The sequence below is a fragment of the Haemorhous mexicanus genome, chromosome Z (genome assembly GCF_027477595.1).
Source record: "Haemorhous mexicanus isolate bHaeMex1 chromosome Z, bHaeMex1.pri, whole genome shotgun sequence".
In the NCBI taxonomy this organism is placed as follows: Eukaryota; Metazoa; Chordata; class Aves; order Passeriformes; family Fringillidae; genus Haemorhous; species Haemorhous mexicanus.
The window spans coordinates 86,558,313-86,574,877 of record NC_082381.1 but is presented as its reverse complement, the minus strand read 5'-3'; the positions used below and the strand labels follow the sequence as shown (position 1 = coordinate 86,574,877).

Below are 16,565 nucleotides of genomic sequence, written 5' to 3'. Positions count from 1 at the left end.
TATCATAAACAAAATTGTTGCAAGTGAGTTGTCTTTCTCTGGAAAACTAAACAAGATCCAGATTTGGGAGTGAAAAAAAAAACCCCAAGCCTTAAGAATTTATTAAAGTTAATCCTGATAGAAAATGACACTTAATCATACATTTAAATTTTTCTGATTTCAGAATGATGGGAGCAAAAGAATCAAGTGGGACATGTGAAGTGTAAGATGAAGTCATGCATGCAAGAGGTGTTTGGAAATAAAGGATATATTCTGAAAGTACACTTGAAGAGCATACCATGTATTTAAACATGAACAAGGAGTCTCAGGGTTGGTTCAGACTGAGATAAATATTCAAAACTAAGAAAAAAAATCCAAGCCACCTTGCACCAACCTTTCTCCCTTCCTCACATCCTAGCCGATCAAAACCAATGAAAATCTCCTCAGATTGCTTCTATCCATATACATCCTTCCTTTGCATCTACAGGTTAACTGAAATACAACAGCACCAGCTTTCAGCAGGGTTGTGAGGCAGATAGGATAGGAAGTATTCCCTCAAGATCATCCTGTCCTGACCTTTCTGCTTTCTTTGATGGCATTCCATTTTTCTTAGTCTGCTTTTTTTTTTTTTTTTTTTTTGGCATTTTTTTACTCCATTTCCATTGAAACCTTGGAAACAGAGAAGCTTGGGCAATCTGGACTGAAAGTACCACAGCTTTTTCTTTCCGGAAACAGGGAAACAGATATTATCTTAATAGGGGCTATAACTGCATAGGAGATGAAGAGAAGAGTCAAAAGCAGTCAAAAGCAGTTCTAAGAGTCAAAAGCAGTTCTAAGAGTTTCATTCTCATTATACCTCAATGGAGTGGAGCAAATAAATTGTGCAAGGAGACATATGGAAGCTCATAGCAAATGGCCTATTTAAGGCTCTTACTTCCTAATTAGGTCCTGGTGTCAGGAGGTTGGTAACAATTATTCACACATAGATCATTTGGATATGATACAAACTGCTCTAAAACCCAAACCATCATAATGGCATGCCTTAAAAGAAACCCAAATCAACGTTTTAGACTCATTTGCTTGGTGCTTGGACTATCAGTTTCTGTGGTACAAATAGCTAAATTTTGTGTCAAACATTGCAAAATTGTGTTAGGAAAGAGGAAAGGATAAAAAAAAACCATCACAGCCATGTCCCCTTGTTCTTACCTTGTTCACAGATTTCGTCACTGGACTCTGCACAGGGAACCCACACTCTCTTCCCAAATTCTTCATCTGACTCTGTGGTGTTTCCCAAAGCAAAGAGAAAGAAAGAAAACCTTGATTGTAGGGATGACTGTGTAGAAAACGGTCACAAACATCCAGAGTTTTGCTCTGCCCTTTTGATTTCCTCACGTTTCAGTGTGACCACTACCACTGCTTGCCAGCTGGGGCCCCGTGAGCACTCAGTGGTGGGGTCCCCCCTCGGTCCTGCACTGTTCTGTAAGGCCCCCCAAGCTTCCCCTCAACCCACACAGATGTGTAAACTTCCCCTCCCAAGTGTCCCTTGTGAGCATGGTGGCATGACAGAGCCACCACAGCCTTCCCCAGCAGCTGTGGGGCACACGATGAGCCCTGGTCTCAGGGAGTGATGCCGTGGGTTCCTCTGACAACCTGTGCTAGAGAAGCTTGGGAAGAGAGCAGGGAGGTGTCACAAGAAGCCAACCCGCCTGGTTTGTATAAGAGTTAAAGCAGGGAGCTGAAGCCAAGGATTACCACATTGCAAAACCATGTAAAACAGAGTAAGTGCTCGTGATTCTACAGCATGACTACAGCAAACCTGCTCTGCACTGTGCTTTGGTACTTCTGGTATGAAAATGAGGTCTTCCTCTCCCCTTCCTGCCCGCCCTCCTCCTCTCCTCTTTGTCCACCTCTCCAGCCCTTCACACAAAGGTGAAATATTTCACATTTTCACCTGTGGTGATGCAGATCAGAGTGTTTGCTTTGCTTTTCTTTGCTTTTCACTGATTTTGCCAAAGGCATTCTTTTAAGCATCAGTCTGTGCAAAGATAATAGGTGACACAATTGTCTATAACTGGGATCAGCAACAAATCAGCCATCTGCCACTCCAAGGGTCTGAGATTAACCCAGCCACTGGACCGTGACTGCAAAGCATTTGCACATTTAGATTACAGAAATGTAAGGTTACAGGTACAAAAAAAAAAAAAAAAAAACAACAAAAAAAAACCCAAAAAAAACACTGGGAGTGGGGAAAGTGTAGGGAGAAGGAGTGGAAGATGGCCTCAGAAGAGCCCTTTAGACTGACCCTTCCAGACACAAGTCACCTCATAACATCTCCAAGTAGAAAGTGTTTCTCATTAAGAAGTGCTAAAAGGATGAAGGATTTGAAGGAAGCAACTTGAGACACATTAGACATCATGTTTCTGGAGAAGATATCCAAAGACACTTCTTTTAGACAGAAAGAAATGAAGACAAAAAACCTCCAGCTGCCTTGTCAAAGCCTTCCTTCCTTGGGAAGCATGACCAAGCTGCCCAGATGGCTGACTTGACCATTTGGAAAGAACAAGAGTATTATTTTTTCTCCAAGAGGGACAAGATGCATTCCACAAGCTCCCCTATGGTTAAGATTTTAAGAAATGAAAGATGTCTGCCTACTGAAACAACAAGGTTTGTGAAGATATCTTAATTTGTTGCTCCCAGTTCTCCTTGAATAACAAACACTATTTTGCTGCTGCGCATACACGGGTGCTGTCACTCCACATTAATACTTGTCCATGTCTTTGGGATCCTCTCTATAAATCTGTTGGGAATTTTTATTTGATAACTGAAGTATTTGAACAGTGAAGAAGTTTAAGTCAGTAGTAAACACAAGCTGGCTCCAGATCTAAAGGCACGAGCACTGGTCTGTACAGTGCATGGTGGGTCAGGACAAGAACCAGGGTCTCCTCAGGTCATGTTGATAGGCTTTAACCACCACTCTCTCTTGCAGGTTAGAATCCCACAGATCACCCCTGAGATTCCCATCCTCAGAGATCTCAGGTTAAAAAGAGGAGGTTCTGCCCAGAGGAGCAGGTGCAGCTGCAGCCAAAAGCGTCAGCAAGAACATCTGGAAAATTCTGGAACATCACACCTACAGGTAAGGGCTGAAGAATTGTAATTGTTCAGTCTGGAGGAGGGAGGATTCCAGGGAGATCTTGAGCATCTGCCCACACCTAAAAGGGCTCCAGGACAGCTGGATAGGAACTTGTGACAAGGACATGAAGGGACAGGACAAGGGGGAATGGCTTCACATTGCCAGAGGGCAGAGATGGATGGGATATTGGGAAGGAATTCCTGGCTGTGAGTGTGGGGAGGCCCTGGTAAAGTTCGTCCAGAAAAGCTGTGGCTGTCCCTGGATCCCTGGAAGTGTCCAAGGCTGGACAAGGCTTGGAGCAACCTGGTGTATTAGAAGGTGTCCCTGCCCATGGCAGGGGGTGGAACTGCATCAGCTTTAAGGTTCATTCCAACCCAAACCATCCAAGGATTGGGTGATTCAATGAAATTCATGCAAGGGCTGCATGGTGTGTGCCCTGGGTGGGGAAGGTATTTCCAACAGCTTAACTCATGACATCCAAAGGGACAACTGAAAACCAAACAGCGTGCACACGTGTTTAGAGAAAACCCATGTGTTTTAAGCATGTCCTTTATTCAGAGAAAACTGGTAGGACTGGGTGGAAGGTACAAGAACACACTCCAGGTTCTTTGGCCAGCCCTCTTGTTGATATTTCCATGGTGAAAAAACCAAGGTTTCCTGGGCCAAGCCCTGCACACCCTGAAGTCACAACAAAAGGAAAGAGGAGAAGGAATGGCAGCACCTTCTTTGCACAAGCCCGAGTTGAACTGCAGCAAATACAGGGTACAAAGCACAGCTGAGAGGTGAGGAAGAGCAAGGGATCAGCTGCTTTGTTCCTCCTACTCCATACAAAATCTGCTGGCATCAACTTAGAAATGAGTGCCACTCCCAGCAGCATTAATTTGGGATGGAGAATTTGATCCTCCACAAAGGAAGGACTATTGATCTGTGAGGAGCTGTGAGAAGAGGGTGAGCAGAGCATGCTAGACAACACCTTTAAGTCTGCCTGAACTCCCCCCTACTTATAACAGCATTTCCAAAAGCCCTTCCTGGGCAGGGGTAGGTGCTCCCAAACCAGGCCTACGTGTCTGAGACCAAAGGTGAGGTTTGAAGTGGTTTGAAGGTGTGCTAGGGCATGGTTTTCAGGTGAGAAAGAGGTCACAGGGATCATCCCATGCCTGAGACTACAAAATGGGCCAAGCTAACAACCCAATAATCCACAAGCTTCTGAGATGCAGCAAGCTAATGAGGCTCTGCCCGTGCTTTAGAAAGGTCTCCTTGAACTTGACCTGCTGACTATGTGAGGGCTAAAACTGCTGTTCTAACAGTATCTAGACCTGTTTTCAAAACCAGAGACTGGGGTTTTCCCTTTCTCCAGCCCCTAGTTTCTGTGATGACGACCAAAAACTTTAAATATAAATTCCAGAATGATCCCAAAAGGATCACCTGTGCGGCAGGAAGGGGGTGGGAATGGGGGGGGAGTAATATTTTTGGATTTAACTTCAACTACTGAACTACTACAAGGTTATAATTTTTTAAATGATAAAATTAAAAAAAAAAAATCAAAACCCTATTTAAAAAAGAGGTGGTTTGGTTTTTTTCCTTGCCTGTGAATGGAAGAGCAAGGGGATGAGCACAGGGCAAAACCTTCCCTTTCAGACAGAAATCACCACAAAAACTCCATCCCGTTTCTTGGAAATCAACCAACATTGCAAAATGCTGCAGTTTCAGCCATGCATGCTTATTTGTTTGTTTATTTGTTTGTTTTATCCAGGCAGGTTTTTGCAGGAAGGGGCTTTTTGCAGCCCAAACAGCGCCACTGCATCAACCAGGAGCTGAGCTGAGCCGCGGAGCCGCTTGGAAGTTGCCTCATCTCCCAGCAAATGAGAAACGGAGGGAAACACCGACGCAGGCGACGCTGCACCTTGCAGCAGAGACTCCTGTGTCCTACAAGTAACCTTGCATCGACATACAGACCCGTAACAGCAGCCTGATGGGTACAATGAGGAGGAGGAGGAGGACAGCGACTAGGAGGGGAAGGGCGACAGGAAAACAGTAAGAAAACTCCCCGAGAGTCTTTTCCTCCTTACAGGGGCGGAAAAATATAAAAAAATAGAAATCCCTGCCCGATACGGAGATGGAAGAAGGGGATGAGACCCTTTACACTCCAAGTCCCCAGCAAAGATCCCCTCCCTTTCTCAGAGCTCCTAAATACCAGAGTGGGTGGGGGGGGGAGCTGGGGGAGAAAAGGGTCACATTTAAAAGGCGAAGGGGAGCAGGGAGGAGGGAGGACCCTCCTAAGCCCGGCCAGCAACCCCACGGTCTCGGCCATTCTCATTCCCGACACGTTTCCCTGCTCTCCAGCACAGCCCGGCTTCGAAATATTAGTGTGGCGCAGAGTGCCATTTTCGAGCCGCTGCAGCTCCTTCTTGGCACCGGTTCAGCTTTTTGTCTCGCCTCCTCCTCCGAGCGCCCAGCGGAGGGAGGCGGAAAGAAAGGAGGGAAATAAAGCCCCGTCAGGCTGGCCGCAGCACCCCACGCCCCCCCAGCCCAGCCCCTCGGCCAACATAAATCTCCTTCCACCTCCACGGCAGCCGGCTCGCAGCCTCCTGCCCCCTTTTCATCGCGCTCCCTTTTGTACTCCTCTAAATTTTTCCAGCCAAGCGTTGCAACCTTCCACCCTGCCTTTCTCATCCATCCCCAGCCCTCCCACCTCCTTCCCTCTCGTCTGCAGCAAGGATCGTGCCAAGCTTGCCGATGCCCGGGCATCTCCCCGGAGCGGGGAGAGCACCCGCAGGGTGCCCGGTCCAGCTCGGAGCGCTCAGGTGTGCGCACACACACACAGGTGTGGCAGGGCAGGAGGTGCTCTGCATCCCTCGGCGTTGCTGCGAGCGCAAGCCTGAGCTGGGCAGCCGAGTCCCTCCTCCTCCTCCCGCTTGTGGGGCAGGGAGGAAAGCAGAGGCAGGATCACAAGGGAGAGACACACTGTATTTTTTTAAGCAACCCAAACATGGCACTGAGTGCTTCCACCAACAATTTCTCAGCCTGCTGTGCTGGCAACCAGCTGCTGGTTCCAGCCTGGCACCAGCTTCGATTTGATTTTCTCTCCTCTTAAACGCCCTCCTCCCAAATATTTATTCTTTTTTTTTTCCTCTTGAGCTTTTTTGGGGTTTTTTTTTTTTTTTTTTGGTGTTTTTTTTTTTCTCCCCTCTCCTATTTCCCTGTTAGCTTTCCCATAGAGACAGGGCTTCTCCATAGCTTGCCACCTTCCCTCTGGTGACAGGACCCGAGGGAGCAGCCTGAAGCTGTGTCAGGAATGGTACAGGATGGATATTAGGAGAAGGTTTTCTTCCCCAGGGGATGGTCAGGCACCCTAGGGCACTCAAGACATCAAGGCTGCCAGAGCATTTGGACAACACTCTCAGGTACATGGTGGATTCTTGGAGCTGGACTCTATAACCCTTGGGAATCCCTACCACCTCTGAATCTTCTATGATTCCGTGATTCTAGGGGGAACTCCTCCCGTTCCCACCCCCAATTCTGAAGCAGCACGTGTGGAAGAGGCACTGAAGGAAGCAATACATGATGTAATACTCAATGGACCAAGAACAAGAAAATAAAAAAACCTCATATGTACACACAAGAAGAATATTCTTTTCTCTGAGGCGGAGTAAGAGTGAGAGATGCCCTAAAAGCAGGCAACACAGCCAGTGGGCTGCCAAGATGTGCTAACCCCAACCCCCTCCTCAAAGGAGGGAGGAGTCAATTTTTGTTGGAAGGTAGAGAACGAGGCAAAATGCATGTTCTCTGTGGACAGGACCTGAGAGAGCCAACTTCCATCCACTGATGTGACTCCTATTAAACCAGAGTTTCAGACACTGACATATGCATGACAGAGATAAAGTGCTATCAAATACACCTTGTCTGGTGCCTGGAGGGAAGAGATTTAGAGAAAAAAATATTACAATGCTGATTCTGGGGATGGCTTGGGAAGGACATGGAGGGAGGAGAGATGTGCTGAGGATTTTATCATGGAGACTATGAGTGTATTAATCTGAAAACCTGTCTAGAGACCCAGAGTAGGGGGCAGCCCCATAAACAGCCACTGGTGTCCCTGCAGTTTTCATGGGACTGCCTGGATGGCTCTGTCCACAGGAGAAACATCAGGACTGCTTAGAAAACATAGGACTCAGAGGATGCTGAAGCAGATGGGCATTCCCTCCTGGTGGCAAATCCCTCAGGAGACCCAGCAGAAGTGCCAAAAAAAAAAAGGCTGGTTCTTGTTGAACATGTTCTGGCCACCTCAGGGAGTAGCAAAACAACTGGCTTGATATGGGGCTGCAGAGGCAGAGCAGAGGAAGGCAGGCAGCAGGCTCAGCGGGGTACGGCAGTGTCCTGAGCAGCTGCCTAAAATGTGTCTTGGCAACATCTTGCCTGGCTGTAGATGAAGAAGAAATTGCGGGCTGGATTTGTAACTCATCATCTGGGCCTGACTTTTGCCTCCCTGGCCTGCAGGGATAGCACAGGAGGGGAGCAGAGGGCTGGGTGACACCTCTCGAGCTGCCAGGAGCCACCTGGAGGAGCTGGTCCTCTGGTCCTCTGGTCCTTTTCAGCCAGCTGCTGAGTGGGGAGCAGCTGGTGGGCAGGTGCTGGAGTGGACTTAAGATAAGCAGAAGGCACTGCTATGACTGTGCTCACTAAGGGATGAGTGAGTTTGAGGATTTAAACCCAGCCTGTCCCCTTGGGAGCACCTCCACCACTGGGATGCATACCCTGCATAGGGTCCCAGTTTCTCCAGGCCATCACAGCACAGCTGGATCTGCTTAGGTTGGCTGGGGTGTTATCCAGGTAGGGACACCAAATGCCCTCTTCTGAGCTGTGGTTTTACTGTCCCAAGCTCTTTGCATAAGGATATCATCCAGCACTGGCCAATGTCTGCTTCCAAAGCCAGTCAGTGACCATCTCAGTGCTCTCTCCTGTAGGGTTTATATGTCTGTTTTCTCTGTTTGCTGTTATTGAGGCTTATTAGGGCAGATTTCTGCCCTCCCCTCAAGCCTTTAGATTACTAAGTGCTGGCATTTGGCAAGGCAGAGGGGGTTCCTTACAAGTGTCCATGACAAAGAAGGCCCTGACACCTCAGCTGGAGTCATCTGCAGAGAAACACCCCTGCCTGCAGGTATCATTGAAGTGACTCCCAGAGAGAGGCACTTTCAGATCCTTTGAGTCAAAAGGTGCTATAAATAAAAGATATTACAGGCTAGCAAGTTCTCAGTTGCAAACTGGAGTGGGAAGGAATATTTTAGCATCCTTTTTCTGAGCGCATTAACTCTTGGCAGACGTGATCATTCAGGTCTTCACAGCTGAAAACCTCACACGGTGTGCAGCATGTCGAGTCCACACTCTCCATTTCCATTTTCAGCAGCTCTAAAATCCATGCTGCCCCAATGCAATACCACCCCCTGAGTGCAGAGAGCACCCAAATATTGCATCACTTTGGGGGTCGTGACACTGAACATACACTCTGTGGTCATTTTCCCAGGAAAAACAGCCTAAGCTCACCATAGAGGGTGCCTAAAGATTTTTATCAACTGGCTTCTGATGCTTCCCTTTCCAGGGTGAGCAAGCACTTTGTATCAATCTGGCTTTCTTTAGTGCAGTGACCCAGCGCTGTGCTCTGCTGCTGAAAGTTCAGGTCCCAGCTGCGGGGCTAAACTCTTGCTGACACTGGGCTGATTTCTCTGTCTCTGTCACCCACGCTGCCAGGGGAGGGAGAGGAGATGTTGGATTTTTCCAGGCAGGGGAAAAAAAAAAAATAGGAAACAGTCATGCAAAACACAGAGATGTGGCAAAGGAGAAGGGGGAGGAAAACAGTCGTGGTGTGTGCAATGAGGCTGAGGAGAGGAAATGCTTTGGGCAGCACGGGGCACTTTGATCACGTTCTTTTTCTTCGTGGAGGAGAAAATCTTGTCCAAGAGGCAATTAAATTGTTACAGGCAAAGAAAAGCTTGTAAGATGCCTTGAAGAACTTGTGTGTGTGAGCAGCAGCACAGAGAGGTGCAGAGGAGGAGATCTGTATTAGTGACTACAAAAGTTTGGGTGGTTTGTTTTGGATAAAGATCCCCACATGCAGACTCTTATCTAAAGCCCTCAATCTTCAGAGCAGGGCTAGAAGTCTCTTAATAACACACTCTTCTTGCATGACTTCCAGTATCTCTGAAAGCCATTGTCCATGCCAAAAATACAACAAAACCAGCTTGCTTTCTTCTTATTTTAATGCAGTATTTTGGCTCATCTGCCTCTGATTCCAAGAAAAAAAAAAAGCTAATAAAAAAGTTTTTAATTTAAGAAGGCTGAACTGTGCTACTTTAATTTCAAGCCGTCCTTGTTCTCATGGCTGCACAAGTACACGCGAAATAAAGAAAAAACCTTCTGTGAATCTGTGGAAAACTTTCAGTGAAGGATCCCTAAAAATCAGCAGAAAAATAAGCTAGTTTTCCTAAGAAAAGACTACAAGCCTTGAGTTCTCCCACCTTAATCAGACTACTTATCTGTAAACTGGCTGTACTGCCATTAAATAACAGAAGAGATCACGGCATTCCCGGTTCAAATGAGCCTGTTAGTCAAGGGTGGTTATTAGCCATGAAATACTATTGAATCAATAAACCTAAAGGAAAAACCAAAAAAAACCCCAAAACTTTGAAGAGACTCTTATTTCCCCACTCAATCTGCGGTAGCCCTGATTTGACAGGGAAGAGTGAGAGAAAACAGTCTGAACATGATCCGGTGCCCTCCAGTTTTCAGAAATCCAGGTGTGGCTGAGGCAAATCAGCCTGGTGCTGTTGGAATGAATGCTGAACGGGGCTGTTTTGATGAAGTCCTCTGGCCAAACAGGGCTGGGTTTGACCTCTGGCTGGATTTGCACCACGGTATCTGAGTTAATGCTGCTCTGTGTCTAGGGCAGGTCGAACTCAGGCTAGTGTGCTTCTAAGGATGTTGGTGGATACCCTGTTCTCCTGAGCCATTCACCTCATGAAGGTTTAAAGCCTATAGATTCATTTCACAATGCAGTGAAGGCTTTGTTGTTAAAGACCAGGTGATGCTCTTCCCAAATGATTTCTTGTTGTCTTTTTCTCTGCCTTCCCTATTATTTATTAAATACTCAAGCAAAGATCTTCAGCTCACCTAGGTGGTTTGGAGACCAAGACTCATATTTCTAGCTGGTCCAAACAAGGATAACTTAATCCTGGTCAACAGAAACAATGAACAAAGTCAGAGGAGAAGTTGTGACCAAGATTTTAAACCAAAGAGACTTCTGAAACAAGGACACAGCCTTCTAGACAGCACAGTACATACAGGCTATTTTCTCACTGAAGGGGATGGCACTTCTTTTGGGTGACCAAGACAGGTGTATGAGACCCAGGTTCCCATTCATGTCCCCATCTGTGAATGGGGAGCAGCTCCATTACCTGTCACATGCTGTGCTCTTAGAAAAATCTGCCCACTGTGTCCTGCTGAATGCTGCAGGATGCTGATTTTTTTTTTTCCCCCAAAGCTTGGCTCTTGTGCAGCTTCTTAGTTTACACAGTGGGAGAGAGACTTGGCTTTTTGGCTTTAAAGTAAAAAAATCTGGACTCTTGAAAGAGTGCTGAAATCTGCCCCTGAGCTTTTCAGAAAAAGTGACCCAATCAATCCAGTTATTACGCCATTCTCTGGCCTGTGACTAACACATGGATTGGTATTTACTTGCAGGAAATGTTGGCAGGAGTTGGGGGTTCCCATTGACTCGTGCTGTTTACTGCTCCCCGAGGAGCAGGGGCCGCAGCGGCGGCGGAGCGGCCGCTTCACAGGTGCACAGCTGATCTGCCAAAATGGGCTGTAAATCAGAGCAGAGGAAGAGAGGGCTGGAAAAATGCTTGCCTGTAGGAGCCACCATTGGAAAGGGACGTTGGCCATGCTCATTTTGCAGGTTTCCTCCCCTAAGTCTATGTGTGCTCACACTGCACCAGAGGGATCGGGTCCCAGGTCGGAAACATGAGGAGCATGCCAATAATTTGGCAGAGATTACATACAGGGTGAACTTGTCCCTGATCTCCATTATTGGTTCAAAATCAGGAATTCTCATAGCTTTTTTGGACAGATGGCTTGTCCTATTACTTCTTGTGTTAGATTTCCCACTGAGGCTGAAAGCAAATCCACATTCAAGCTGAAAGTAAACAACCTGTGAATTCAAAAGGCATTAACTCAAACTGCCAAAGCATTTGCTGCGTATGCTGCAGATGTCAAACAGACAGTTTCCCACAGCCCTGAGCCTAGGCACATAGCTAAGTTACACAGAAAAACCTTCCACCCGGCCCAAAAATCCATCCTGTGCAAAACTCGCTCTCCTTGCTGGCATTTTAAGGGCTGGAGCCTCAGCTGGAATGAATTAATGTAGCTGCTCTGATTTGAATAGAGCTGTGCCAATTTATACCAGATGAGGATTTCACCCTTTGGAGGCCAAGTGGGAAATGGTTATCCACTACTTTTTTAAAAGTGTGGTTTGAGGCAGAAAAACATAAAATGTGGTGTTTCTTAAGGAGTGAAAGAGCACTAAGTAAGATTCTTTCCATTACAGTGAATTATTTTGAAGGAACCTTTTAGAGGGGATGGTTCTAAAAAAATCAGGCTTTGCAGAAAAATGCATATAAATAACACAACTTACAAGTACAAACAGCACAACTTAGCCAACTTACTCCTATTCCTGATACATTCCAAAATGCCAACAAAAAGTTAAGTAGGAACCCAAGCATGATATTGCTGTGGCATTGCAGGAAATTCAGAAAGTGGGAAGAACTGTATAAAATGGTCTGGTTTTCCTGCCAGAGCTGTATGAAGAGGACAAAAAACGCCCTTGAAACTAAACCATACAAAGAAAAAAAATCCACCCATATGCTTTGAAATGCTCTAAACTTTGGAACCATGGTGTTCTCCTTGGCCATAAAGAGGTGAAAGGTAGCTTTTCTGACATATTTTGGTTTAAATTGAACAGCACAATTGAAGCCACATTCTGTAAAGCAAGACTCATTCCATTTAAAGCAATGCAACCTCATGGTACATATTCTGGAGTGATTACTTGAATTAAACCTTTGATTTATTCTTTACCATAGGAGGCCCCGCTTGTAGACTCCTATTTTCCCCAAAGTAAACAGGAGGTCAAATATTGCACCAATATAAATGAATGGAGATTTATCAGATGATAGTAATGTAAAATCAAACTTTAAACTGTTTAACCTACAACCACTAGACTGATTCAGCTTACCAGAGAATTCAGCACCTCTTTCCTCCAACCATCTTTATTTTTACTTTACAGTTTAGTATAAGCTGGCAATTAGTAATACTTTGCCTGTTTATAGAGCCTTACATCTGAGGATCTGGAAACACTTTGTAAACACTAATGAATTAAGCTTCTTAACACCCCCTGTGAGACAGATACTGCTATCTCATTTGCACAGCTCGGAGAAGTGCAGGTTTGCTGAGGGTTGGAGCCAGGCAGCACCAGAGCTGCAAAACCACTGCAGTCCCTTAGCCTCACCTTCAGCTAAATATCACAAGGTTTTCCATGGATGTGGGGATGTGCCTGGCAACTTCAGGAGCTTATCCTGGAGCTGCCAGCAGGCCCTGATGTCTGTCAGACTGAAAAAACAGAGGGCTGGACTTCCAGCCACAAAGAGAACTTAAGACCCATTTAGAGGAGCACCATGAAAACGCCATCTGTCCTCTCCTGAAACAGCCATTCACACTTAGGATCCTCTGATGTGTAAACAGGGGAAAAATTGGGATTTTATTTGTCCTCAACTCAGTTTTTAATAACAACGCTGACCCTGGTCTTATTATTAAAAACGCAAAGCAATGCAGAAGTCCAGGAGGATTCTTCCCTTTCCTTTTCATTTTTCATTGCCCATATATTTTTCTCATTTAAGATAAAATATCCAAGCTTCCTTTCCAGTCACGCTGACAAGAGGAACTTAAAAGGATTTTTAAAGAACTTAAAGGATTTTTAAAGAAGATTTTACTTCCAACACTATCAGGAATATTTAGATCCTAGGAAAGCCCTAGGACAAGATAGGCATTGGTGAGATGCTTTTCTTGGTTTTTTGGTTTTTTTTTTTCCAAAGCACATTGTCTCATTCATTGAACAGCAGCTAATGTCGGGTACCTATTTGAAGCATTTTCCTCATGGCCATTCTCCAAATGCATGGCAATTGGACAATTTCCATGATGATTCTTCTGTCTAAAAATACACACCTTCCCTTCTTTTCAATTTATCATTGAGTCAGTCAGCCTATTTATTTTTGAAGTTTTTCCCATTTAATAGTGTACTTAGAAAAGCTTAATACAAACATTGACCAATTCATCGCTGTCACAAAAAGAAAAGCTTTAGAAGTAATTCATCTAAACAGGAGTCAAGAGCAAGAGTCTCTTATTTAGAGATCAGTCAATAAGAAACTATGCTATGGAAGCTATTTTAAAGGGAACAAATTTTTTAGATTTTTTTTCTTAAACACCTCTTTTCTTCCACAGATTGAAACTGAGGAGAATAGCAAATAAAATATTTGGGTTTGCTTTCAAAATTTGTTCATGACCTTAAATCCCAGGAATGGGAACAGACAGGCATTTGACATATTCAGTGTGTTGATTTGTGAACTACTGGCAGATTGCTGTTTGCCTAAGAAAACGTGTTTGAAATTCTTTTCTAAAAACTCTTCTTGATCTTTTCCCAGTTCACGGGCTGTTAAATGTCTGCATGACACGGCGGTGTTTGTCTCCTGAACAGAGGGACATTACAATCTCTGGAAGCAGTTTTTCAGTGGGAATATTAAAGGCACTATTCAGGAATATTCTCCAGTATTTACAGCCTCCACAAACAGAACTGCATGCAAACATGTTTGCTGGAATATTTGTCAAGAGCAAACATGACAGAATGGTGGGAGAAAGTGTACAAATTCTAACCAAGCTTATAAAAACCCAACAGCTAATGAATACTTGTGGAAAATGTCTTATGGCATTTCCTCAGTGATGGATGCTTATTAGGAAAGCCTATAAAGCTAAAACTATTTTGCTGCCTACATTTTCCTTTACTCCAGAAATGAAAGATGCTTCCATGGGTCTCTTTGTCACCTTCATCCATTACTCTGCTGGATGCAGGAGCATTTTCTAAATAATTTTTTGTAGGTATCAAATGGACAGAGGCCCAGAAACCCATTTTACAGAAGCATCTTGGTGTCTCAAAGCTCTTTGCTGTCTCTGACCAAAAAATAACCAGAACCAAACACCAACAACAGATATGAAGGTGTATGTAGATTGGCCAATATACCTTTTTGACCCATAATGTACCACCACAGTGTTACATGGCACTATGGGTCCTCTTTTTCGGGCTCTTCCTCCAGTGACAAAACTGCTTTTGGATTGGGTCTGTTCCTGTAAACAACTCAGTAAGTACCCAAATAAACAGCAGACTCATGTCTCAAAATCACATGGCCAGGGAGGGAGGCAGATTTGAAAGGAAAGGCTTGGGAATGGTGGATTATGGACTCAGCTGAGCCAAGACTCAGCTGAGCCAGTGCCATGCAGGCAAGCAGGCATTCATGGCTGAGAAAATCACCTCTTACTAAAAAAACAAGGCACTGAGATCCAATATTTTTAGTCAACAACAACCAGAGGAAGCATTTGGGATATGGAGCAGTGGGACACAACACAAGGGTCACATGAATTTGCAGACTGGAAAATCTGTCTGGGGAGATATTTTTTCTTTGCCCATTAGTCACATTTTACTAACTCTGGACCAAATTTTACTTCCAAAGGGAAGTTTTAATGGAGTGGGACCACTAACCCTTTGACACACTACTGGTGATAACACAGGACAGATTGGGTTACAGTCAGGGCCAGGCTGAATTTGCACCTTTGCTCCTCAAAACTGTGTAGCAGTGTTATAGCTCACCATAAGCTCTTGAAACTCACCCCTGTATGTTTTCCAGTCAAGCATGACATTTCCTTTTTCACCTGACTAATACTGATCCCCTCAGTATGTTTTCTGAGCAGGAGTTTACTGAAAATGATCTTTGTTCTGCTGTGCTGGCCGACAACTCAAAAAACCACTCAAAAGTAGAGTCTTTTCTTTTAAAAAACTGCAGATCTTAGTTCACCAAAAAGAGGATCTTATTTTGCTAATTCTGCCTGTTTACTGAGTACATAATTCCTTATATTCCACTCTCCTGAAAGGTAAGGGAAAGTGATGGGCCATCCAGAATTTTTCCCTTCTGTCCCCTCTGTTCATGCATTGCTGGAGATGATACTGTATAATGCATGACTTACCTGCAAAGACATTGGAGGAGTAATGAAATAAGCAGATGCTCTGTCAGCAGGCTTTTAAAACATTGGTATTGCAATCTGAGATGCAGTCAGCCATCCCATGCATATGTCCTTTATTTATGGAGCTGATAAAGTCTCTATGTCAGAAACATCAAGCCACCTTTTTACTCCCTGCTTTTCTTCACATTTAAGAAAGTTGCTGTCTGGATATTTTATTTTCATGAAAGCTCCAGATCTGGGAGGAAAAGGAGGACTTGTCTTCTGTTTCATCCATTAAAAATAGAGGTCTGAAAACCAAACAACTTCATCTAAACAAATCACTGGGGATTCCTGCTGTGAATCCTCTCCTTCAAGCACAGATGATGTCTGATATAAGTGCATCTCCCTGGAGTTACCTATTGCTCTTCATCACTTGGAAAGGGACCCCAGAACTGCCAACCCAGCTACACCACAGATCACAGCATCAGAAAGAGAGTCAGAACAGCACAGATGCTCACTCCAGCAGAAAGAGAGCAGGTTAAAATTAGATATTGGAAAAAAAAGAAAAACCAAACCTTTACTTTGGGGGTGGTGAGGCCCGGGCACAGGTTTTCCAGAGCAGCTGTGGCTGTCCCTGGATCCCTGGCAGTGCCCAAGGCCAGGTTGGATGGGGCTTGGAGCAGCCTGGGACAGTGGAAGGTGTCCCTGCCCATGGCAGGGTGTTCAAAACAAGATGAGCTTTAATGTCTTTTCCAACCCAGGCCATTCTGTGACTCTTTGATTTGCATGTATTCATTCATCTATAAATTCAATTTTGCAAACTTTTCTATAGTCACTATTGTTCTAGGTCATTTCATGACAATATAAATCCCATTTTCCCTCAAACTGTGCTCCAAGCACCAAAGACAATTTGGAAATCAGGGGAAAGCAGGCACAAATCAAATGGAAGGATGGCATTCACATTAGCAGCCACCATACGAGGAGTATTTTGCAGCATAAATGAAAGAGTGTTGCTCAGCTGAAGGAGGAGTGAGTTTCTGAAGTCACTGAGCTGCGTGGCTGTGGCTCAGGGGAGGGTTTCAGTTCATGCTCAACGCTGTGCTTGATTACTGGTACATCACCCAAAGGCTCACAGCAAAACAGATGATGG

General features: G+C 44.9%; 1 protein-coding gene across 4 annotated transcripts in view; it reads right to left on the bottom strand.

Moving 5' to 3' along the window:
• Positions 1 to 16,565, bottom strand: part of SETBP1 (SET binding protein 1) — a 267,689-nt gene that overhangs the window by 143,187 nt on the left and 107,937 nt on the right. For 2 of the 4 annotated variants that reach the window (XM_059836818.1, XM_059836820.1), the window contains one exon: positions 1,186 to 1,257. The exons of the other annotated variants lie outside the window; for them this stretch is intronic. In XM_059836818.1, the coding sequence (XP_059692801.1) occupies positions 1,186 to 1,257 (72 nt within the window). The remainder of the gene's footprint in view (positions 1 to 1,185; positions 1,258 to 16,565) is intronic. 4 annotated transcript variants of the gene reach the window in all.